The sequence below is a fragment of the Callospermophilus lateralis genome, chromosome 4 (genome assembly GCF_048772815.1).
Source record: "Callospermophilus lateralis isolate mCalLat2 chromosome 4, mCalLat2.hap1, whole genome shotgun sequence".
Taxonomy (NCBI): domain Eukaryota; kingdom Metazoa; phylum Chordata; class Mammalia; order Rodentia; family Sciuridae; genus Callospermophilus; species Callospermophilus lateralis.
Window position 1 is genome coordinate 83,776,737 of NC_135308.1, and position 26,647 is coordinate 83,803,383.

The 26,647-nt window shown below is 39.0% G+C and overlaps 1 protein-coding gene across 1 annotated transcript in view; it reads left to right on the forward strand.

Moving 5' to 3' along the window:
* The window catches only part of Ptpro (protein tyrosine phosphatase receptor type O), a 108,972-nt gene extending 96,395 nt beyond the window's left edge, over positions 1 to 12,577 (forward strand). Inside the window, exons 24-27 of the mRNA XM_076855342.1 lie at positions 3,148 to 3,302; positions 5,391 to 5,526; positions 10,183 to 10,303; positions 11,295 to 12,577. Of these exons, the coding sequence (XP_076711457.1) occupies positions 3,148 to 3,302; positions 5,391 to 5,526; positions 10,183 to 10,287 (396 nt within the window). The 3' untranslated portion in view covers positions 10,288 to 10,303; positions 11,295 to 12,577. The remainder of the gene's footprint in view (positions 1 to 3,147; positions 3,303 to 5,390; positions 5,527 to 10,182; positions 10,304 to 11,294) is intronic.
* Positions 12,578 to 26,647: the final 14,070 nt, after the last annotated feature.

The following is a 26,647-nucleotide window of genomic DNA, read 5'->3' on the forward strand; positions in this document are numbered from 1 at the left end:
ACACATGAAAGATGACCTATAGCACTATTATCTACATTTCTTTTCACATCCCTTTACAAAGAAATCTAAACATCCCCCACCCCCTAGTCTTGATTCAGAGATGGAATAATGGAAACTGTTCTCAGAGTTTCATCGCTGGGTGGGCATTTATTAACTATATTTTATTGGTATTTACAAGAGATAAATCACTTAACCACTGGTAGTTAACCATTACTTATACTGCAGTGAAAATGTAGGCAAATCCCAGTCTGCCAGGAACAAAGTGGGTTTCATGCTGTTCCCTTCCTTTGAACTGCCTGTCTCTTCCTTGTTCCCCAACACGTCTGTACACAAACACAGTCAGCTCAAATATCCTCCTTATCTAGCCTTCCCTAGTCAGAGACCTTCAGTTCGTTCCTCCTCTGCTATAGCATCTCACGCGTACTGCTCTATCGAAGCACACTGTGGTTATAATTCCCTGTCTTTGCATCTCCCCTCCCTGCTGGGAATGTTGAGTTTCAGAAACAAGAAGTCCGTTTTTGTGTAATGAATCCGTCAGTGAATGAATTATTTCAACAATAATAAAGCACTATGTATGTCAACAGACTTTCTATCAGAAAAGCATTTCACAATCTTAATGCCATTTCAACGAAGCTTTCTTTATTGGCTATTTCAGCCAGAAATCCAGTGCAAACTGTTAGAGAATGTAGAACAGATCTTTCCTTAGGTTTGCATCTGGGAGAATAAACTGCAGAGTACAAAATGGGGTTTGTTCCCATGCCTGTTCTCTTAACAGGGAAGAGTCACATAGATCATTACATGGTCAATAATTTGCTTCTTGTCCTTGGTCTTAAATAGTGACTTATCTTTCGATGGCTACCACGTGAAAGGCTTGAACAGCAGGTATGAAGTTGAATAACAGGGTTTTCTTATAAGACAGTTACAGTGGATGCATGCATGCATCTGGTGCCACAGTGCCCCCTTTTGGCCATAAGCGTGCAGAATTTAAATTTTAAGCTTCACAATGAACGTTAAATTGACCAAAGAACATTGTACTGTGCTAATGAATGTATGTTTCTATTTGTTTCATATATTGTTTATGCTATTTTTTACTCCTCCCCATACTGATATAAGTAAGATTTCTAAATACAACAAGATAAAATTACATAAATGAAGAAATCAAAATGTGAGAAATTTGGGGTAGCTAAGTAAGATAATATCAGAAGGGTTTTCTCATTTAACAAGAAAGTCAGAGAGCAGCCACAACACACTGCTTGTCACTTTCAGTACCAGAATTTGGCATGAGCTAAGAGTTAGACTAAAGATTGGCAAACACATATTGGTGTTCAGAGTATGTGTGCTATGCAGATGATAGAGCTATTGCCAATTCTAGAACACCTGCCCTGCATCTGTGGAGAGACTACTGACAATTTAATGGATTTCTGATTTTATATCACCTTTCACTTTTTAGCTGATCACATATATACATAGAGATATATAATAGTATAAGTCATAAGCTAATTATCATCAGTACTTGAACATGGCTAGCATTTTTGTGAATATTTCTGTGCAAACCAAGTTGTCTGGTGACTGAGTATATTTAATTCTTCATGGTGTTGAATGCTTGCTATTCTGTGTGATTCATTATGCGTGAGTTACTTTCTTTACTCTCTTAAGACAAGAGTGAGGGCACCCAGCATCTTTGTAGCCTTCATGCTGTGTGTATCTAAAACAAAGACCTTGAAAATATCTAGGGAGGCATTGCATGCTACTGTAACATATGGCCTTAGGTACCAAGGGGACAATGTGGTTAAACTGATGACATTGTACATTTTATTTATGCATATTCTTATACAGATGCAAATTTTGTTCTGCTCAAGACCTCTCAATTTTGCTCTTTGCAATTCATTTCTCTTTGATATACTTAAATGTAAACTTTAGCTCCCAAACCCACATAAAAGTTGAACTCTGCCAGGTTATAATGTATTATTCCACCCTCTGACAGCATTCCAGGCTCCTAGCAAGTTTAGGGGTAAGATATGAACCAGATTTTTACAAAGCCTGGATTTGAAATCTTCTGATAGTTGAAAACAAGAGGAGAATAAATCATTCTTTCAATGAGTGTTGACCAAAAAGAGTGGATCTTGAAGGACTCACATCCTAGTTAATATGTATTCAGAGGGAACAACAAGATATTTGATGGGCAGGTTAATATGAATAGGAGTAATAAGCAAAACAGATTGACTCACTAGAGATTCCCAAAACTAACCATATGAATGATTGAGCAGGTGGTAATTATGTAGTGGTAGAAATGGTAATCACATCTAACCATCCTTCACAAACATTATCACACCACCTGTACAATGATTTGTTATTGATATCTTAGGCCCTTTTCAGGTAAGAGAAAAACCAAAACTCAGCAAGTTTGTCTGGGGTCAGGTCTCTGGTATCATAATTCAAGACAGAGATTCTCATGTAAGTGATTTTTTGACAGTGTATTCTTGGGTAAAGCTGTTAGGGGTCCAGGAAAGCAGAATAGGGCAGGGAAGAAATCACGTCCTGTTGTGAGTTCACCTATAGTCTGACTTAGCCCGATTCCATTGATTGTGCTGGGACATGAATGGCACCATATTGATGTTGAATTTTTGAACACTGGCATCAGTCAGTCATTATCTATGGGCTGCTTTCAGCAGGAGAATGCAACCTCTTAGGCATTTTCCCATGAGGCAGCTCCCTGTAGTGAAGGACCACTATCAAGAGAAGGGTAGAGCTCTGCCTTTAGAAGCAACTGGAAAGGGATGCACCAGACTGGGAAGGATCTAAGTAGGGCACCAGCAGTACCTTCCACAGTGTTAATTCTTTGGCAAGGCTGCTGCAGTTTCTAAATGGTAGAGCCCTGATCCGCTTAAGGTCTTGTCTTTAACTACACAAGCATGGATTTGCCTACCTGTCCTACTATTGAAAGCTTTATACAACTAGTATATTGTTTTCAGGACTTACTTTGTGTCAGACACAGTGCTTGGAGCTGGAAAAGGAAATACACTGACCAGGAGTGGAATGTGGTTCGACCTTCTTGCACCATGAATTCTGGATCTTCAGTGGAGACCTGGGCCATCCTGGCAGTGGGCTGGGACATTAATGCTTGTTTTTTGGCTTTTTTCCCTAAAGGCTGATGAGATGCAGGATGTGATGCATTTTAATTACACTGCATGGCCTGATCACGGTGTGCCCACAGCAAACGCTGCGGAAAGTATCCTGCAGTTTGTACACATGGTCCGACAGCAAGCCACCAAGAGCAAAGGCCCCATGATCATTCACTGCAGGTGACCTCATCAGATGCATTTTCTGTTCAATATCAGGGGTTTTTAAATAAATGAAATAGCCCATCATTTCATAACGTGCATCAGATTTACATGAATTGTGATTTTTTAATCTGTGGTTACTTGATGTCTTACTATATATTACTTGTTTATATTGTGGGTATATTTTTATCTGTAGCCTATGATATTATTATTATTACCATTTCAGAAGGAAAAAAACTGAGGAATACAGTGGTTAAGGAATTTATACAAGTTTATTCAGCTAGAATGGGGAGGAGATTAGGATTCAAATCTAGGTGCACAGGTTTCCAAAGACCATGCCTAGATGTGATATTATTCCCAACAAGGATTCTGAGGGGTTGTAACATGGATAAATATAAGGTCAAATAATAAATAGCTTATAGCAGTTCAAAACAATATAAGTAGACACAAAATCAAGAAGAGGGAAAGAAAAGATTAAACTATTTGGCATATTAAGATGAATATATTTGCTATGCTTGCTCTTCAATTTTGTTTCTAAATTTCCAAACAGCTAGCATGAAAGGGGACAAATGATCCATTATGTTGTCAAAAATCAAGGTTCACACTAATTCAGTTACCTTTGAATTTTATCTTCCCTTCCCACCAAGTGAACTAAGCTCCATCAAAAACCATCTCTGTGACACAGAATTGGTATCAAATTTTTATGCAACCTCAAAAGATTCTACCTCTGACTGCATATCAGAGGTAGAAGAGGGATAAAGGTGTTAAAGGAAACATTGGCAGCTGGGCCAATGTGAGCAGATAAATCTATAATCCCAGATCCAGCTTGTTGGTCTTTGTGAATTAGAATGGATAGGTTGCTTGTGTGTGTGTGTGTGTGTGTGTGTGTGTGTGTGTGTGTGTGTGTGTCCTTGGTGGAGAAATGCTTCATAAGCTACTAAGTTCCTCTTTAGGGAAGATATCATTGCTGTCAATCCACCTCTGGCTTTCACAGTTTAAAAGCTGTGTGTTAGCAGATGAGATCATCTCTTCTCAAAATGGTACTTTCCAAGAGCAGAAAATAAAGCTGCATGACCATGGGGTCAAACTCAAATAATTCGTTTCACAGCAGCTAGCAGATTCCGTGCTGGATGTGACTTTACAGGTGTCCATTCAGTGGCAGATTATTTTATCTGAGAAGTCCCAGGAGGGAAGAGTTGTTGTCCAGTAGAGAAAGCAAATTGGGCTCCAAATTCAAGGCTTTTAGTGTTGGATTTTTCTCCTAGCAAATTCCACATACATAAAGTTAAATACTTGGGCCAATTGTGGTTTCAACTTTCTGTTTCACCAAAATTTCATCATAATTCAGAATGTAGAACCTTTTGGCTCTTTTGTCTATGAATGATCAGAAAAAAAGAAAAAAGAAAAAAAAAACTGACTTTAACCTATAGAATTAGGCACTGTTGTGGGCAGTGAGTTGATTGGCACATACCAGTTTAGTTCTATCCATACTCTGAGCCCTGGGATCTGAGGACGGGACAAGACTGGGCCCAAGAATTTAACTTTATGTATTTATTTTAAGGCAATTAGCTAAACGATCCCTGGGAGAGGGAGATTGAAGCAGGCCTAGGACCCACTAGAAGAGCATGTGTGCTGAGAGGAAGGAGTGAGATGGTGAATTGAATTCAGGGTTGAAAGTGCACAAATCGCCATGACCCCAGACCTACAGCCAGGGTGTGGACATCTCAACTGGACTTTTGAGATAGGCATGAGGAATACAACTCTGAGGCTATTCATGAGATAGGACATTGTTAATGTGTTCCATTCCTGAGGGCAGGGACCAGTCAACGTGGAATCATTACTTTTCTCCTGAAACAGCCCAGGGGAGGGGTAGCCAAGGCTGTGCAAACCCATATCTCCTTAAAACGGGGAACAATAATAGTCAGAAATATGACATTACCAGGAAGAGCAACCATAGCTGCATTCTCAAAAGTCAGTTAACTGGAAAAGTTTAGTCTGTTTTTTTCACAGTGATGCAAACTTTTTTTTTCTTTTTAGAAATATCTAATTTATTTTCAACAGTAAGGAGTCACTGTGTGACTAACTTACGGTGTGAACCTTCTTTTACAGTGCCGGTGTGGGGCGGACAGGGACATTCATTGCCCTGGACAGGCTCTTACAGCACATTCGGGATCACGAATTTGTGGACATCTTAGGGTTGGTGTCAGAAATGAGATCATACAGGATGTCTATGGTACAAACAGAGGTAGGAACACAATCAATATATACTTTTTCATGTTCCCTTGTCTGAAAACTTACTATTTTCACCCACATATTTCAAAACAATTGTCTGGATTGTCTTTGCATCTGTCTTTCTCATTTTCTTATTGTGTATGTTTCAAACTTCTTCAAGATATGAAAGAAATAGATATCAGCCCCTAGGAAAGTGTATGGGGTTACACTTTTGCTGGCGTCATATGCCCTTTATGTGGATGTGTTTGCAACAGAGTAAAACCTCTTCCAACAGAATGCAAGTTCGTGAGAGGCAATCTGGGGAAAGCTGTCTGATGGAGAACACAGAACTTATGTGATTTAATTCATATTTGAAATGCTAGAGTGATTCAATAAGCACCCGTGGGCGCAGAAACCCAAGTGTAATTGCTTGTTCATAAGCCTAGTCTCCCAGCTGCACAAGACTCCTTAGCTTCGGGCAGACAATGGTTCCTCTCCTGGAGGAGTGTGTCGGGGAGGAGGACTTGCAGAATGGAAGGCAGCCTGGCCTGACCTCTTACAAAGGGACTAAATCCTGCTTAGGACTTCCTCATGCTTTTCTCACCCAACACCACTAGGTGTCAGAATGATTCAAAAAGCCCCAAGTAATGGCTGTCTCTCCATCTCTGTTTCTCCTTTTCAACACTGTTTACTTTTCTTTCCTCCTACCCTCCCAAGTTCATCTGAGCAAAGCTTGGCATACGTATTTCAATGTCTTTATTTCCCAGTTGCACCAGGATTGCACCACATTCAGAAGTCTCATTATGAGCCCAGTCAGTCTCAGGCCTGCTGTCTTCTAATTTGTTGTGGGGACATACACATCACCTTGTTATCATAGGTTTTAAATGTCTGATTTTCAAGAGAAGCCCCCTACCTAGTGATTAAATAGTGCTTTATTAATCAATCCATATTTTGGGCTTTCACACCCATAAATTTATATCCTAGTATGTGATTAAAAATTCCCATTATATACATATGTAGAATATGATACATTAATATATATTAATCCCCAAGCTTCAAAGGGCTACTTCTTATTCTTGCATTTGGTGGATTGTCTGCCCCAATTTGCTTAATTTATACCTCTTAGGACTTTATAGACTTTGATTATAGCCTGTTTGCTTTTGATTTTTCCCTACTACAGAATCTTAATCTCTTTTTAAAAACTACCTTCACAGAGCAGACTCTTCTTCCCAGTCTCAGCTCCATTATTTTTCTTCAGTGTGATAATCACACAACACTAGAGCAGCCACATGGGGCTTTCTGCAAAGGCAAGGGAATATTTTGTTTTCTCCCTTTCTTGCCCCAAGTTTTAGACGTCTGGCTATGGCAGCATTTCAGGTTGACATCTCCACAGAAGCAGTTTTTTAAAGCATGATATACCTTCCCTGAACTTTCCTTGGGAAATTTAAAGTCAGCAAAGAGGGCAGAGGTTCTCCAAGTTACTCATTTTCCCAGCTGTTCTAACTGTACCCTTGGGTCCCTTGGGATTTTGCAATGGATGCTTTCCAGTTCCTGTTATTTATTTGTGTCTGCTTTGCTAGTTATATCTAGAACATCTTGTTCACATACCTTTTATTTTTCCTCATTCCTCTGCTCTTCAGGGTTCAAACCATATTTTTGAATATAGGTTGATTTATCCAACATTGTCCTTTAGCATATTCACATTCAAATCCTGCTGCCTTTAATTTACTAACAAGAACAAAAAATGATTCTTTTCCCATCAGTCAGTAATGATTTGCAAGAGGACAGAATCACCCTCCAGTCATGACCTGTCTTTATGTGCACAATCAACCCAGGAATCAAATACCATATTTCTTCCCATTTATGGTTTCCAATTTTCCAACCTTTTTTTTCATCTATCACCTTGACTCTGCCACTCCAACCCACCCTAAAATGGTAGAAGCAACTAATTAAATCAGCCACATCCTCAGGCACCTATTTACATGCTATTTTTGTTGAATTTTGACCTGCCTTCTTTGTCACCTCACGAGGTACACTTTGGAGGCTTCTCTAAACAGATAGGGGGACAGTTTAAAAGACCTCAGCTGTTCCACTGCACAAGTCACATCACTCTCAAAGTTCCATTTCTCAGCTCTAAAATGTGAATGACAGTTTTCATGAATTGTTATAAAATACGTGTTAGGTAAAATGACAGAATCTAGATGAGTGCCTTGAAACTGAAAAGTGGATGGGCATTTCCTCTCTTGGGCTCTCTTCTACTTTTATCAAATATTGTGTTTATTTTGTTTCGTTTACCTCTAATAGCCTCTCCCTGGAGGTCAGTTAGAGCGTTGCTTTGAGCAGACTGCTCTCCCTATGGGCAGCTTGAATTTCCCAGAGACTCTCAGGATGTGTCTGAAAATAAATAGTTTTTTATTTGCTTTTCCTGTAGTGTTTTTTCTTTTCTTTCTTTCTTTCTTTTTTTTTTTTTTAACACAAAGTTTGGCCACTGGGTAGTTACAGAGTGAGAGTCCAGGAAGTCTCTGGCCTTCTGTCTTCCCATGTTGACTTAACACCAGAAACAATTGGAGTGATGTGCTGTGCGAGATCCTCTGAGGGGGAGCTCAGTTACTGCTGTGATGCTTTGGAGACCTGAGGTAAAATGTGTCCCGAAGCTTGCTGAGAAATACAGAGCAGGCAAGGTTCCAAACCAGTGAGGTCTGAGGTGTTGCTTTTATCCTTTGTCTAAAGCTATTTACACAGAGGCTTCTTCAGCCCCTGCGAACCTCTTGACTGGATCTTACATAGAGGGTAAGATATCTAATGAGACTACTTAAAAACTCCAGGAAATAAAGAAAGAGAAAACTAAGAAATTTTCCTTATTTCAAGGCACAAAGACAATTAACCTTGATATTTTGGTGGTTTCATCTCAGCTTTCATTCAAGTATAACTTTTTGCCATATACATACATATGTTTGTTTATATATCTATATATATAGATTTATACACATATGAGTGTGTGTGTGTGTGTGTGTATGTATGTATATGTATACTTGGTACTGGGTATTAAACCTAAGTGTGCTTAACTACTGAGCCATATCACCAGCCCTTTTTATTTATTATTGTGGATACAGAGTCTCACTAAGTTGCTTAGGTCCTTGTTAAGTTGCTGAGGGCCTTGCTAGGTTGCTGAGGCTGACTTTGAATTTGAAATCTTCCTGTCTCAGCCTCCTAAATTGCTGGATTACAAGTGTGTGCCACTTCACGCAGCCATATATATATATATATATATATATATAAAATATATATATACATACATATTATTTGCTGATTTTTCACTTAGCATTTGACTATGTAGATTTTTCACTTAGCATTTGACTATGTATTTGCCTAAAATTTTATAAATCTCATTTTAAATACTGTTTCATTATAGGTACACCATTGCTTACTTAGAGCTTTCTCCTTTACATAAAACATTGAATTGGATATTTTCCACTTTTTATTATTATCAACACTATGATCTACATTTATACAATTTATTAGCACTTTATTATTTTTACCTCCACCGACAATAAGTAATAATGACTGCTTCAGCACACTCATCATTGAACTGTTACCCTTTTCCCTCCCTAGCTTTGCTCACTTTAAAAAACAGTTGGGAAAAAAATAGCTATTTTAATTCATATTTTATTTCTTGGCCATTTTTGTCCATGTTTTAATATTTCCTCAGTTTACTTTGAAAATCACTTAATAGACATAAACTAAATGCTAGGAATTCAGAATAAAAAGACATAGTACTTGCCTTCCATAAAAAAGCTGGCCTAGTGGTTGATAAACTATTCTACTTGCATGTATTATTGATCTATGTGACTTTTTAACAAAAATAAAGTTATAAACATTTTGTCATAATTTTGGAAAACATTTTTATCTCCTAGTTTCTAGCTTGACTTTAATTTTATTCTTTTACCATTTTTTTTTTTTTTGCACACAGTTTGGAATTTTTATTTGTAATTTATTCGTGGCTTTTAATTTTAGAAATTCCTTCTGATTAATCCTAGAATAATCATAGAGAAATTAACCTATAATAACCTTTCTTTTGTATTTTTATCATTTTATTTATTAATTTTGTTGGAATTTATTTCAGTATATAATTTAGATAGCAACAAATTTTTTTTTCAAAATAATCTCATGATTAAGTGATTGCATATTAATCACTTTTAGCATTATATAGTGATGAGCTAACATAATTCTTGGTGACTATAATTGATAATACTGTATTATGTACTTGAAATTTGCTTAGAAAGTAGATTTTTAAGTGTTCTCATCACCAAAAAAGAGAAAAAAAAGTACCTGAGAGAAGTGATGCACATGTGTTAATTTGTTTGATAGTAATAATCCTTTCATGATGTCTGTCAAATGACCACATTGTATGTCTTATTATATGTACTTTTTATTTATTATACCTCAACAAATCTAAGAAAATACATTCCAATCAGGACAAAAAAAGTAGTGCTGTCCTAAGCTCTTTCATTAATTAAAAGACTGCTTATAAGTGATTGTCTTAAATTTTATCTCTGTCAATAATGAAAACGGTTTCCTTTTACATCAGATCCTGATCATTACAACTAACATAGTAATAAAATGCATTATCTTTGCATATATCTGCATGAAAATGTTTTGCTTTGAAATGCACTTTTGTCTTTTGCTCCAGGAGCAGTATATTTTTATCCATCAGTGTGTTCAACTGATGTGGATGAAGAAGAAGCAGCAGTTCTGCATCAGTGATGTCATATATGAGAATGTTAGCAAGTCCTAGTTCTGAATCTGGAGCAGTAAGTAGAGAAGAACTCATCACAGGTGCTCTGTCTTAGAACAGTAGGAGGGCAGGGGAGGGCATAAGTCATAAGGTAGCAGTAGTCATTGGTATTGGCATTAGTAATCTTTTATATTCACACTAGTCTTTGTGTCCAACTCTCAGCACACAGGGAGAAACAAATACCATGGCAGATCTTTGAGCTTTAGTTTGGGGGTAGCAACAAGCAGGAACTTCTGCAACCCATGATGATTTGAGCTCCATTCCCTCTGCCCAGAACCTTAAACCATTCTCATATTGGATACATGCTTGCAATAGAGGGTTACTACAATCCAACTATATCTTCCCAGATATTTTGTTCCAATATTTATTGATTACAAGGGTCACATAAGGATTAAACAGTTACCTAAGCTGGAATGGACATTTAAAAAAAGAAAAATAGTATTAAAGTAGAGTCTCAGGATAGAGGAGTCTGAAAAAGCCTTGATCTCACCCATTCTGTGAGTATGTACTTGAGAGCTCAGTGAAAACATTAGTAACACATTCAATTTCCTGAACACAAACTGCCTAGGAGATCATATTTTGGATGTGTAATTTGGGGTGAGGTAACAAGTAAGCTGACTATTTAGAGCAGTAAACAGGGTGTAGGTGATTGTAAATATGCTGGGGCTGGTGGATGACAGAGTGGGAAGAGGAGTCCGTGCACTGTGGGAGAAATATTGCAAGGATAGGAAGAATATGGGTCAGTCGTGGCAGAATAGATTAGCATTGAACCCCCGCATCCATCGAAGAAGATGCAGAGGCAGCGTAAATAAACAGGAAGGATAAAGAATAAGAAAGGACAGACTAAACTGCAAGTAGAAAGAGACATTCAGACACACAGAAAGGAGTCACACAGATAAATTCACATCCACATGGGCTGTGGGGCTAAATATAATGAAAGCTCACGGTAGAATCAGGGGGGAGGTTGCTGGTATCCAGGCTGCTTACTGTTTTTCTCTCATTCACAGGAGAGGACATGATGAGCACCCATCCTCCCTTGCTTCCAAACTTTTGGGGGGCCCTGATAGTCATTTTGCTAAAATGAGCCCCAACTTTGTAGTATGTGGCCAAGGAGATAATTTATCTCACAGAAGCACCGGGAAGACTTAGCCTTAAAGAGCCTACAGTGTCTTTTGGACTCTTTCACTTCTGGACATTTAACGGACCAAATTCAACAGAACACCAGAAAGGTCAAGATGCTCTGCAAAGGGCAGGAAGTACAATACTTCCAAAGAGTTTAGTTGGCCCTTTGCTGGTTGGGCTGAGTTGCTTTTTTTTTTTTTTAAGTGCAATAATTTTTGTATGCGTGTGATTTTTATCAGAAAGTTGAATTGTTTTCTGCCCACACCACTGATCAACTCCATAGCCCAGGAAGGAACAGACATTATTAACATTCAATTTACCTCATTATTTAAAAGACGCATGGCCACACAGGAAAAAAAAAAAGGTTATTCTACTTGAAAGAAATTGAACCATCAATATCTGTATTCCAACCTTGAAACTGCTAGATCAGGAATGAGGAGGGTGGATGGGGAAGAGGCAGGAGTTCTACCCACAGATCACCCATGTATCATTTCCTATTCCAAATACGAAAAACTGTACTTCAACTTCAAAGTAGAGTAGAAAAATATTTGTCTTAATTGTTCTAGTTCTTGATGGTTTTCTTCTTATTAACAGTTGGGTGTTTTCCTTCTTGGCCCTTTGGGACTAGTGTCACAGTCCAGGTTCCTTTTCAAGAAACCAGATCTGGTTCAGAAGAGTTTCAACTCTGATTATAAACTCCATTGCTGTCTGCAATCTTGGTGCCTAGAGTTTGCATTTCTTTTTCTGTTGACCTGCACATATGTGAGAGCTCTTCCTCTGAGAAGTATAGGCAGTGGAAATGCACTTTCTTTCCCCCCAAAGAGCTGGGAACTTAACGAGGTTATGGCAATGAACTGCAGCATGCTAGGACAATTATTTGGCTACATTCTTTTGTAATATTGTCAGACGTCTCTGTGGATTCTGGCAGAGATTTCATTTTGTTTTGTTTTCTTTTGGGTTGTCAGTTTCATTTTTTTAACCTGTGTAATGTGTAACATTCTATTCTTTGGATTTTGTATAATTACAGTACATGATTGTGTATCGTGACATGAATACTGTCAAAATGGACATTGATGGCGTTGTGAAGCCTGTTATTTTGTGCCACTTTCTGAGAAATAAGAGGTAAAGGTGTGGACTAAGGAAAATATTGAGTTGCAATTAAATACAAGCTGGCTGCTTCGCTGTAGCAATGTGGCCCTGCCGAGCCTTCCTGGGTGTTCTTCCGGGAGGTTTCCTGCCTCTTTGTGTATCTGATTATTGCCCCTTCCCCTGGCTTCCCTCCATTCCGGATCATCTTCATGAAGTCATGGATAGAGTCTGAGTTTAATATTTCATCAGTGACCTTAGCGATGGTAAAGGATGCCAAATGAACAGCTCTGCACCCCACCGACTCTTGTCACTGAGAAAGCCTGGCCACAGCAGACCTTGGCAAAGGTCCTCGCGTGATCCAGCCAACAAGTCTCAGTTTCACCTTGCGGGGAGGTTGGCAGAGGAGGTCCACACATGGTGGGTTAACAGCTTGGGCTCTGGGGGGATTGTCAATTGTTACTCACCTACTTCACTCTACTTCTTGTTTCCCTGCTGCCATTTCCTCCTCTCCTCACCCCACGCCTTTATTTCCCCTTTTGGACACTTTAGAACAGACATGATTAATGGAAGGTAGTGAGCCCATGTGTGACATTCTTAGATTCTCACACATGGACAGGGCAGGGGAAGAGTGTGGGAAGGGCGGATGCCTTGGATGGGTAAGATGGCAACACATTCTCCGCACTGCCAAGGAGAAGCTTACAGAAGCCTTGTAGCCAGGAACACAACTTCCCATGAAACAAAGCATTTCATAAATATTTCATGTTTTTCTTGAGCACCCTTTCACAGTAGGGATTAAATAATGCCAGATCAATTTTCCCAGAAGAGAAGAGGAGGAATACAGCGTTTAGATTTAAGACTTAGAATCAAGACTGTAGATAGAAAGGTCCCATGGAAGCACTTGGTTAATTCCTTCAGAGGTTCATGTAGTCATCACTCTGTTCTTTACTGGGGTGCTCAGTTTCAAGAGTTTATGGTAGGAAAAGGATCCATCTAGAAAAGACTTGGGCTTTTATCTTGATAACGACTTTGAAACTTTTCTATGCTTAGTCTCACTTAACAAACTGTGGAATGATCTAATAATAGCTCTGTGTTTTGTAGGTATGAATATTGGATATGATAATTCATCCAAAGGTGCTTTGTATCTTATTCTCTTCTGTACCCTAGCACTAGTCCAACCATCTGTTCCCACCCCAGGACCCAACTTTCACATTCAGATGGGAGGCTTCCAGGGTGTCTCTGTATTATTAATTAGTTATTTTTTAACCATTTAAGTACTACTTGGTATTAAAAAAAAAAGAGGAATTTGCACATGCAAGTCACAATAGCCTGTGTAACACCAAGAAAGAGGTAAAGACTTTAGAATTACAAAATATTTGCTTCTGAGTGCTATGAGATCGAATTCCTTGACTGCAAAAGACAATTTGTGCAGTTGAAAAACTACCATTAAGATCTAATTTACAAATTTAAAAATTAACACCAATATATCCATCACTGTACATTGTATAATATTATTTAACTTGAAAAAAATAATGAAAGGCAATTTTTTTGTACAGATTTCTAATACAGGGTCTACATTTTCCCACTGTAAATTTTAAGTGAAAAGGGTACTAAGATATTTTTAATGTCAGGCTTTTAAATGTTTCTCCTTTCCTAAAGCTGTCCCTGTCCTCAGAGGGTGACATATCTCTCAAAGGAGGCTCTGATGTCAACATGAAAATGAGGCTTTGGGTCTAATTTTTTTGCAGGCCACATGATAGCTGCTTGCAGGAGAATTGGGTGTTAGCCAAGGAGTTAAAGTTACTGAGTCCAATCTCTTAAGAGCCAAAATTCTCCCTGCTTTCTAGCAAGGACGCCTTCCTTTACACCTCGGGAAATGCCTGATGCAATGTACTTCAAATAGCTGGCTGGTTTCCTAGCACACAGATCTCTAGGCTGGCACTTGGCACGGGGATAGAGTCCAGGAGCCATGCCCATGACTGAGTATGACATTTGCTTTGGCCAAAAGGGTTAGAAAGCAGCAAAAACATGATAGGCACAACTGCAAACTTCTACACCTTGTTCTCAATAGCCCCACTTAGGAGCATTTGAAAGAACGCCATCGCATCTCTGACCCTTGGCCTTGCAGAACAGTAGGGTTTTTGTTTTCAGTCTCAGTTGGTGCTTATCGTAAGCCCTTATCCTGATGGTTCACTTGATTAAAGATGGAGTATAGTGTTTAGCTCTGAAAGCCGCATGGTAACAGACATGAACAGACTGAAGGTTGTCCTGGCAGGATCACCAGAACCTTTAGAAATGTGGGGGAACAAGAGGTCACTGTAACAAATCCTGGGAAAACTGGAACTAGTAAAACTGGAGTAAAGAGACATTCGCTCATTCAATTACTCCTTCAGCAAACATTTATCTAATCACATAGAAGGAGTCAATCAACCAGCTAATGAATGATTTCCTGACCACTTGCAATATGTTAGGCACTATGGTGAGCACAAATGGAGCCATATGCTGGCTTCTAAAAATACATTAAGAATCAGAGTCTCCCGGTTGTTGGAAGGACAGAGAAAACATTAGTCAAGTCTTTCCTAACATTTTCTTCCTATATCTCCCAAAGTGTTGTCAATTTATCTTCTGGACATGCCCATATGCTTTCTTTTCAATGGCTTATATGACAGAACAACGGTACCTGTTGCCCTTGTTACTTTTCAGCCACCAGAGACTCAGACATGGTCCATCTTTCTTGATCAGCATCAAAAAGGTAGTCCTACTCTCCCACTCAGAGCTGGACTCTCAGCCTCACATATCCCTGGCAGATGGCTAAATCTCGACTACTGAGCACACCCAGCATGGGGAATCACTACCTCACCAAGCAGCCCATCCCTTCATTTTTTAGAAACCCATTTTCTTTCTTCTATTTACACATCCAAGGACATTACAGCATTAAGAATGTATGAATCGTGGTTCTCATGGGTATTACAGACTGGAAACCCAAGTCTACTTCTTCATCTCAGTAAAAAGGCAGGTGCTATGTGTGACACTGCCCATGGCTGCTTTGAATAGAGGAATGGCTTCTTTCTTGGCAGAAAAGGGATGACATTTACACCAACTTTCAGGGAAGTAATGGCAATTTCTTTTTAATGTGCTTGGCTCTTCATATACATATTCTCCTAACTTTGGAATATAGTTATGAGGTAAGAATACCCACTCAACAGGTAAACAAGAGAGGTTAAGAGGCTGGGGGTATAGCTCAGGGGTAGAGTGCTTGCCAAGCATTTGCAAGGCACTGGGTTTGATTTTCAGCACCACAAGGAAGGAAGGGAGGGAGGGAAGGAGAAAGGAAGGGAGGGAGGGAAAAGGCAAGTCAGCAAATTAAGTTAAATTACAAAAATTATTGGGTCATATAGTGACAGAAGCAGGATTCCTGACCAAGCTTTGTCCAACCCCAGACCCTTCCCCCCACACTACTTCATGTTGCTTCTCATTATACTTATCATTAATAAGGTGTAACAGAATAGAATTAATTGCTTCATCTCCAGGTTATATGTTTAATATGAAAAGTAACCTGTCAAGGAATTTTTTTTTTTTTACCAGGGGCTGAACCCAAGGGTGCTTAACAACTGAGTCATATCCCCTGCCCTTTTTTATATTTTATTTAGAGACAGGGTCTCGCTGAGTTGCTCAAGGCCTTACTAAATTTGAACTTGCAACCCTCCTATCTCAGCCTCCCAAGCCACTGGGATTACAGGTGTTTGCCACTGTGCCTGACTTAACCTGTCAATTTAAGAAATGGTACTCTGTGTGTGTGTGTGTGTGTGTGTGTGTGTGTGTGTTGCTAGGGATTAAACACAAGAGTTTATGCATGCTAGGCAAGCACTTTACTGAGCTACATCCCCAGTCTGAGAAATAGTAACTTTCTAATCCTCTAAGAAAAGCATCTCATCCCAGACACTGAGGAAGAGACTTGTGACTAAGGTGGATTTGACAAGGTCCCACATTCAAGGATTTCATGTTCTAATGTTCTGGTATGGGAAGTCAGAAGTGAAAATAAGGGCAACAAGGTGTTACAGATACTGTGATAGAAACACATCAAACATCCAAGGAAGGTCTGGGAGCCAGGGAGGAGGACATTGGTGGTATAGTAGTGAGCATGCTGCTGCCTTCCAATGCAAGCCCAAGGGAAAGATAGGTGATTTTTTTTTTTTTTTGGTGGAGGGGATGGGGGTCAGAAAAGAATATACTGTCACATTAAACCACACTCATGACATACATTCATTCCTACATTTAGCAGACATTCTTAAAACTCCCACTATATATCACTCACTCGGGTCCAGATAGATGACCAATCATCCAACCATGCCTCTGTACCTTTACTTCTTGGTAAAAGTGATAATTTCTTTCTAGGACTCCGTAGATGGCTCCAGCTCAGAGATCACTCAGGAGAGTCCAGTGGATGCACATGTAAGACAGCTCATTAGAACTACATTTTCCAGAGCTTTGCAGTTCAGTTGGAGCCATGTGACTGAGTTCTAACCAATGGGATGGGAGCTTTCTGGCCCAAGAACCATGAAAATCACCAGAAACATCCCTCTCTTTTTCTCTTTCTCCCTACACCACGCATCCACTTTGACAGACATGGTAGTACCAAAAGATGGAAGGATCCTGGGTCCTTGAATGAGGAATACCTTCCTTTCTTGGCTCATGATGTTATCAGGGAGGAGCTCTCTACCTGTGGTCACTGGTAGTCTGGTATTTTCAGAGTAGTCAACCTGCCCTTCATTTATGTGGCAGCACAAGGATATAGCCTTAACAATTGTGTCTCTTCTCAGCCAAAATGGGAGTTTTTCAGGACAGTGGTGTATGACTTCCAATAAAATTCTCATAAGACAGGTTAAAGATGACATAGTTTAGTACAAGGCTAACCCACAATGCAAAACAAGGGCCCAGGGGAAGGCCACAGAAGCAATGAGGGTGCTGTCAATAACTTTTTAATGGAAATAAATACATTCTTCCCCAGAAGTGGTTTTCCTCCAAATTAGATGTCTCCTAATCTTTTGTTTCTGGTTTGTTTTTTGTTTTTATTTGTTTACTTTTTTAAAAAATTGCTTTCCAAATGCTGTAACAAGGCCATTGCTTAGGAAACCTACTATAAAAATGTTAAGCTTTACATGAGTCTATTGGTTCTGAATCAGAGGACTATTCCTACTAACAATGGGCCTCGGAGTAGTTTCACACCAATAAAAGCCAAACACACAGGGAGCCCTGAGGCTTGGCATATGGGGCAACACCAGGCAATCCAGTGGCTTGCACTGTGTCTGTCCTGGTGAGCTCCAGGGTTGTTGATTGAAGTTCAAAGCCAGCTGACATAAAATGGAAGAACATCAAACAATCCAAAGGGCTCTTTAAACTAGGAAAATTTATGAGCAACTACTAACTTCACTATAAATACAAAACAGATTTGTCTGGGAAGGAATCCTTCATGTCCTAAGCAAAACTATCACATTGTCCCTTAGCCAGCAAACATGGGAAGCAGTAACAGAATAGGGCCAGCAGTACAGCAGAGCAGAGCAGTTTAGAACAGGAAACTGTGAATGGAAAGAGACTGGAGTAAAACCCTGTTCCCAACTGTGACTTCACTGTGTAATCTATGAAATGAAACAGTGATGGTACTTTTCTCAGAGCATCTTAGTTCAAGCTACTGTAACAAAGTACTATAGAGTTGGTGGCTTAAAAAGCAGAAATTCATTTCTCATAGTTCTGGAGGCTGGAAATTCAAGATCAGGGTGCCTACGTGATTGGCATGCCGAGGGCTCTCCTCTGGCTTCCAGTCTGCTAACTTCTCACTTTATCTTCAGCTCTCCTCTGGCTTCCAGTCTGCTAACTTCTCACTTTATCTTCACATGGCAGAAAGAGTGAGAGAGTTGTCTGGAGTCCCTTTGATAAAGACATTAATCCTATTCACAAGGGCAATTACTTCCCGAAGTCCCACCTTCTAATACCATCACAATTGGGGTTAGGATTTTAACATATAAATTTTAGGAGGACACATTCAGTCCATTGAACAGGGCTTCAAAAAGGTAAATAGCATGTTTAAAAAAACAGTACCTGGAATAACTTAGTATATTATATAACCACCCAGTACATGCCAACCTCCCATGGTCTCCAATGCCAATCCTGGAATTCTTTGATAAGTTTAATAAGAGCATCTTAAACTGGTCCCTGAGCCAGGCTAACTCAGTTTCCCCAGGGTAACACCTAAACTCCCTTCCCTTGACGCCTATACTCAGAGTCAGACCTCACAATATAAATATGTTGTAGACATGTGGTACCAAAGTAGGAGCTGCTCCTCCAGATGAGAATCCTGGATTGCCAGGCCTGGCTTTGAATTTCATTCTTTAGCAGCAAATGCATGAGCAATGTGTGTGTTTTATGTCCAGTGTATGCAACCCACATGGGAGGGGTTCCTTACAAAGCAATGCTGGGGCAGGATTCACAGTGAAGATATCACAGTTCTGAAGACAATCTGTACAGGTTCACTGTACCCAAACTGTGTCTAAAAAATCTCACTACTTCTAAGAGGAGGAAGCTGATTTGTATAAACCTTAATGTGCAATCATGCCTATACTCAGAGTCACAGACCTGTGACTGTGTTAAGAACAGAGGCTGGGAGGAAGAGGCACCACACAGTGAACGTCACTTAATCCCTCTGTGAACCAGTTTCCTTGTTTGTTAATGGGAGTAACAAGCACTTCCTCCACAGGGTTCTGTTGAGGATTAAATGTAAAGCCCTTGGCATGGTGCCTGGTGGTTTGGTGATGCTGAGTGGCATAATTAAAAAAGTATGGTTAGAGTCACAGAGCTCTGCACTATGATGCTTAGAAGCCAGGTGACCTTCAGAAGCCAGAGGTCACCTACTATCTCTGAGCCTGTGTTCACACACACACACACACACACACACACACACACACACACACAATGTTTGCTTTTTGGAGTTGTGTTAAATCTAAGAATTGGTTGTGTAAAGCACTAGCCAAGGGTCTGGCAGAATAAGCATTGAATAAATTCTATATGATTCTTTAAATCCATGAGTCTCTCTCTTTCTCTCAGCACATTTAGATCACCAAACCATCCTACTCCTTCCAGCACCAAGACATGCACAGGGTGAGTGTGCCTCTTGTGTTTCTCCATTCCTCGCGGGCACACTTACTATGAGCACTCTGGTCTGGTTGGTTTGCTCCCTCCAACAGCAGTAATAATCCTCCTTGCTAAATGCTGCTACACTTGGAGTTGACAGCCCCATAAGAGGCGGAGGACTTATATGCACATAAAATGTCCCCTAGTGGTACAGGAAACTCCAGTTGGACAAATGCTAAAAGAACTGGGATGCCTTACATCTAAATTCTGCCCTAGAATAAGACTGGTTTTGTAGATGAGGAAATAAACCCCTTTCTTTTGCCATTTTCCTAAGATAAAATATGTCCACATTTATTGACTACAATAAGAGCTTGCTACAAGATATCAATGCTCTAACCTGCTCACCTTGCAAAAAGCAGTACTTTTTGAGACAGAAAACAGCCTATGGCAGTTGGCTGAGCCTGGGGCCCAATAACTCTGCTGCTTCTATTCATTTATGTGAAGTAAATCAGTCCTTTACCACCTGCTCCCTGGAAGCTAGAGGGGACCCTCTCCCCATAGTCACTTGCACTAAATGTGTACATATTGCCAGTTCTGGCCTGGCTATTCCAGGGACGCTAAGATCAGCTAATTTTGGCCCTGATTTATTAGTATCTTAAATAATTTCTACTTCAAAACATTAATGTGGAACTAAAAGAGGATTCCAAAAATAAATATTCCTATCTAAATAATAAGAGGGTGTCCAGCTACCTGAAATTCCCCCAAGATATAAAAGACTGTTGAGACTAAGAGCTATATTTCCAGGTCTGACTGTTGCCAGGGAACAATAAGCACATAGTCAGCCTTCACGATTCCCTGTAAGGGTCTTCAGGGAGGAGGGAACTTACGGGATCAGCAATTTCCAAAATAGAATGTCTCCTTTTCAGCTTCATCCAGAGAAACTGATTCTACCTGTGTTATACAGTGGTATGCTACATAAAATTCCATTAAAAAAAAATACCTTTTCTGCTTAAAAATTTTTTAAACACTGACCTATGCTATCTGGGAGAAAAGAAGATTTTAGATTTATTTAGAAATCCAAGAAAACTGAGTCCAAATTTAGTTGTTCCACTTCCTGAGTTACCTTTTTTTACAAACCACTTATCTGAGTCTTTAATTTCCTCATTTGTAAACTGAGGATATATATTAAATTAGAAGCATACAGGAATTCAACTAATTTCCCTTAAGGATAAATGGGAGGGCAGAAGGCCTTAGCATATGAGTAGCTCAAGGTAAGAAACTATAAAATAGGACACACTGAAATACCCATAGATTTTTATTTCTCATGCATATGCGTGTGTCTGAACATTTGTGTGCACGAACATGTGCAATATGGATTATACCCAGGTTTTCCATAGATCAAAAAATCTATCTGTTCACTTTTTGGAGATAATAGGAATGACCAAAGCTTAGGGAATTGTTTTCCACTCCAAAGCCATCTGAGAGAGAAAAGATTGTTTCAAGCCTTTTCCACCCAAGACAGCCCAGAAAAGGTTCAGATATTGGGCCAAGTGACTGGGGATGCATTCAGGAAGGAAAGAACCCATGGGATCAGCCTGAACAGGACCATCTGGGCCTGGCAGAAGTCCTGGTGCATTGCCCGCCTCCTCCCAGCACCCATCTAAAGGCAATGTGCTTCAGGCTGTTTAGGAGCATCAGCTGTTCAAATGTCTCAATATACACAGAAATACAGCATGAGGACCTCAAATCTCAGAGCTCTTGATAGCCACATCTTCCCCAATTTAGCTCATCATCTGATTGCATAGTTATTTCTGTTTATCTTATCAGAACTTGGCTATGTGAAATAAATCAGTCCTTTATCACCTGCCCCCTAGAAGCTAGAGGGGACCCTCTTCCCATAGTCACTTTTTTTTTTTCCATTTTGAACCTTTCTTTCACAAATGTGATGAGAAAAACCTGGACATTTAGATATTACAAGATAAGCTTTTCCTAAGCATGCCCACTACCCGTGCCCCCCAAACTGAGGACTTCCCATAAAACTAAGCTCAGAGCACTGGTGTTTTTCCTGTCTTCAATTCTGAGGATGGAAAGATCAAAGAAGTAAATAAAGAAGGTTGTGAAGTGATGTGGGAACAGGTCTTGAAAATGTAAGAAAAAAGAAGGGACTGGGGAACCAAGAGATTGAAAAGAGAATGGGTGAGAGAAAAAAGAGACACAGGTTTAAAATGGAATTCCTGTGGGGCACTCAGAACTGAATACTAACCCTTCTCTGGGCATCTCCTCCAAACAGCTTTATGAGCATTTTGTTTGGTTTGTTTTAAATAAGGAAAAGACTATCCAAGAGAAAGACTGTTTTCCCTTTACAATTCATCCCAAGGGGGCATTTATATAACCCTACAAAGATCTTTCATGCTAGATATTAACTTAAAGGTATATCTTTTGGGAAAAACTAACATAAACAAACATAAAATTACAGTCTCTGACAAATCAGTACTGCTAGTTTTAGAATATAATTTTCCCCCAGGAGATCAATGAGATAAGCTACAGGGATAAATTCTAAAGCAGTTCTTTAGATTGTATATTTTTTGAATACCTCATTCTTAAAGTAGACATTAAGTGTTTACTGAATCAACATTGTCTTATGCTGAGAAAAAGCCTTCACATAAACTCCTTCATTGAATTTCTACAGTTCTCTAATATTGTTCCAGTTTCCTTATGCAAGCATTGAGAAACAGGTGAGAAAACCCAACCCAGTGAGATTTCTACCCACCCTCAGTATAGCCCCTATATATTTCATTTTAAAAATGAATCTTAAAATTTCCTATAATTTTTCTTAGAGAAAAATATGAAAAAGGGGGTTTTAAGTAATTAGAGGACCTCTCACATTAGTTTCCCATGACCTAGTGCCTATTAAAAAAGAAGGAAAAAAGATAAAAATCTATTGACTACTTTTTATAAGCAGACCAAGATTATAATCTTTAGAGTAAGAAACTCACTGGCTCTCTTCCCAGGGATAATTCCCCAACTTCAGTGCAGCACGCTAAGACCCAAGCACAGCAAGTTAGTTCCAATGAGCTGAGGAGGCCAAGATCAGAGTTCAGGATTCTAGAAGAGCTGAAATTTCTAAGGAAGGGTATCAGAATGGAGGTATTTGGGCAAAGAATGGTTGCAGAAATTGGTAAGTGAGTCTACCGTGAATTCCTGACACAGGGAAACATAGCCCAGAGTTTACCAGAGTGTCTGCTTCAGGATTAAGAATAGAATAGAGCTGTCAGAAGTCACTGTGTTGGGGGACACTGTGGTCCAATCCAGAAAGAAAGAGGAGACTTACTTGGCACCTTTTAACAACCTGGGAATCTAGCTGAGCTGTCAAGTATCCTGGGCATCATCTAAAACAAAACACCAAGAAAGGTCACACATTAGGAGCCCACTGCGGAGTAAAAATGATTCAAGTACAAACAAAGCCTAAAGCCAAGTCTGACAAGACTTGCAGAAGAAAGAGAGTTTTTAGATCAAGTCCCAATAAGTTAGAGGATCATGAAAAAAAAAAAAAAAAAAGGTTTTCTTGTGCTCTAGTCTAACAAAGCACAAATAGCCTAAACAAGACCAAGGTGATCAACCAGCATGAAACCCACCCACTGAAACAGGACTAAACATACACCAAGGTAGATAAAATATTCCAGAACATCTCAAGCATGTCTTTTACAACGTCAAGAATAAAAATTATGACTAATTCACAGAAACAAAAAATAGGACCCATATGGGATGGTGATAGGAAACAATCAACAAAAACCTGAGCATGGAAGGCCCCAAAATTGGACTTAGCAGAAGTCTGCAAAGTTGCTTTTATGTGTTATAGAAATAAAATAAAGTACATTTAAAGAAGTAAAGGAAATAGTATTTTAATGAATGAGCAGATAGAAAATCTCAGCAAAGTAATGGAAGCTATAGAAGAGAACTAAGTGCAAATTGTTGAAATGATAAAATAATTGAGTCAAAACTTCTATGGATTGTCTTAAAAGAAAATTGAAAAACAGAAGATTACAGAAAAAAAGAAGAATAGGGGGAATGGTTTTTTTAAATTAATGGAAATTCGAGGATTTTGAAGCTGATAAGTTGCTTAATATATAGGTAAGAGGAGAATAAGGTAAGGAAAGGAAAGAGAATGGAGAAGAAAAAATAATAGAAAGAACAAGGTCTTCAATGATGGGAAGATATTGACTTTAGATCCACAAAGTCAATGAACCTGCAAATGGGATAAATACAAGTAAATATTCATCTGTCAACTCTATTCAACATATTCATCTGTCAAATCTACAATAAAATTATTGAAAATGAAAGATACAGAAAAGAATCTTGAAAAATAGGGGAAAACATGAATGGTGGCCGAGTTGTCATAAGGAACAATGGAAGCCAGAAATCGATGGAATGACATTTCTAAAGTGTAGAATGGTAAGTGGTAACCTAGAAATTTATAAACAGTGGAAACATACTTTAAAAGCAAAATAAAACTGTACTCCCAATTGTGACCAAGGAGAAGTCAAAGGGACTAAATTTATTCTCCAACCTGAAATAATAAAATAAAATATATTCAAGAGTTCTCAAGATATTTGGACACTACACAATGAATGACAGTGATTACTGAAAGATGGAAAACACATGTGGTTATCTCTACAATTGCTTCAGCTTTCTTCCTGAAACACATTTCTTATAAGGAATGTAACAGACTTGCAGTGTTGAGATTATAAAGCCTACAGTATGAGAAGGTCAAGAAAACTAAAGTTCACAAACTGCGGTGAAGAGCAAAGATCTGAATAAGGTCCCCATGGAGTTTTCAAATGAGTATTCATCAGTGTATGATATGAGAAAAGTGTGAAATGCCAAGAAAGGATCCACCTGAAAAATACCATATTTTCTTTTTATATAATTATTAATTCTCAGAGACCAAAATGACTAGTAATAGTACTTATTCCTAGCAGCCAGATTGGAAAACATTCTAAATTTTTTATTGGCACACAATGTTGTACATATTGATGGGATTTATTGTTATATATCCATGCATGTATACAATATAACAATATAATTTGGCCAATATCACTCCCCAACACTTCTCCCCTCCCTCCCTGTCTTCCACCCTTGGTCCCTTTCCTCTACTGATCTCTCTTTGATTTTTAGGAGATCCACCACTACCTTTGTCTTCCTGTTTCCTCTCAGCTTCCACATATGAGAGAAAACATACAGTCCTTAACTTTCTTCTGAGTTTGACTTATTTCACTTAATGTGATCCTCTGTAGTTCCATTCATTTTCCTGCAAATGGTATAATTTCATTTTTCTTTATGGTTGAATAAAATGCCATTGTGTATATACACACCATATTTTCTTTTTATATATAGATTTTTAGTTGTATGTGGACACAATACCTTTATTTTATTTATTTTTAAGTGGTGCTGAGGATCAAACCCAGTGCCTCACACATGCTAGGCAAGTGCTCTACCACTGAGCCACAACCCTAGGCCCCATATTTTCTTTATCTATTCATCCATTTATGGACACCTTGGCTGGTTTCATAGTTTGGCCATTGTGAATTGTTCCACTCTAAACATGGGCCTGCATGTATCACTGTAGTATGACGACTTTATTCTTCAGGGTAAATACTGAGAAATGGTATAGATGGGTCATAAAATGGTTTCATGCCTAGTCTTTTGAGGAGACTCCATACTGATTTCCATAGTGATTGTACTAATTTACAGACCCACCAAGAGTGTAAGAGTATTTTTCCCCCATCCTTTTCAGCATTTATTATTACTTACATTCTTGAGAACTGCCATTATGATGGGTATGCGATGAAACCTCAGTGTAGTATTGATTTGGATTTCCCCAATTGCTAGTGAGGATGAATTTTTTTTTTATGTATTTATTGGCCATTTGTTGCTGTAGTCTGGTTGGGCACAATTCAGGAGCCACTTGTCAAAAGAAATGAACTTTATTTTTAGAACCACACACGCCAAACAAAACAGCTCCTCAGGAAAAACCCTCAGAGCCCAACTGCCACCACCGGCTTCCCACAAGCCTCTCTCACAACCACCAGCCTCTCCACCTCCCACAATCCTCCTGCTCTTGAGGCCGATTGGCTGGGTCGCATGGGCGGAGCCAAAAAAGTCCCCCAATGAGCAGCTCCGTGGTCTGAAAGGGCAGGGAAACAGCCCAATGAGCATCACTGCAGAGGAGCCAATCAGCTAGATGTTGCTGGGGCAGCTGTGAGCCAATCATCAGCTGGCAGTCTGAAAGTTTGCTGGGGCCCCTTCGGCTGTGGCTCTCAACAATTTGTATTTCTTCTTTTGATAAGTGTCTACTTAGTTTCCCATTTATTAATTGGGTTTTTTTAGCATAAAGATTTTTGAGCTCTCATATATTCTAGATATTAATCCTCTGTCAGAAGTGGAGAGAGCAAAGATTTTCTCCCATTCTGTGGTTTCTCTTCAAACTCGTAATTCCTTTACTGTACAGAAGCTTTTTAATTTGATGCTGTCCAATTTATTAATTCTTGGCATCATTATTTCCTGAACTTTAAGGGTCCTATAGAGAAAGTCATTGCCTATGTCTAAAAGCTGGAGTGTTGAGTCTAGGTTTTCTTCTAGAGTTTCATGGTTTCTGATATAATTCTGAGGTCTTTAATCCATTTTGAGTTGCTTTTTGTGCAGGACTAGAGATAAGGGTCTAGTTTCAATCTTCTACATATGGATAACCAGTTCTTGTTGCTATAGCTCTGAAGTATAATTTGAAGTAATGTATTGTGATGCCTCCCAATAGTGCTTTTTTGGCTGAAAATTGCTTTGGCTATTCTGGGTCTTTTATTCTTTCAAATAAATTTTAGGACTATGTTTTCTAGTTCTGTATAGAATTGGTGACTAATATTTTAACTATATTTGTATGGCTGATAAAGTTGAAGAAATATTGAGCAAATTAAGTAGAGACCTGGAAGATTTTTTATATATACCTTTTTTAGAGACAGAAACTATAATATCT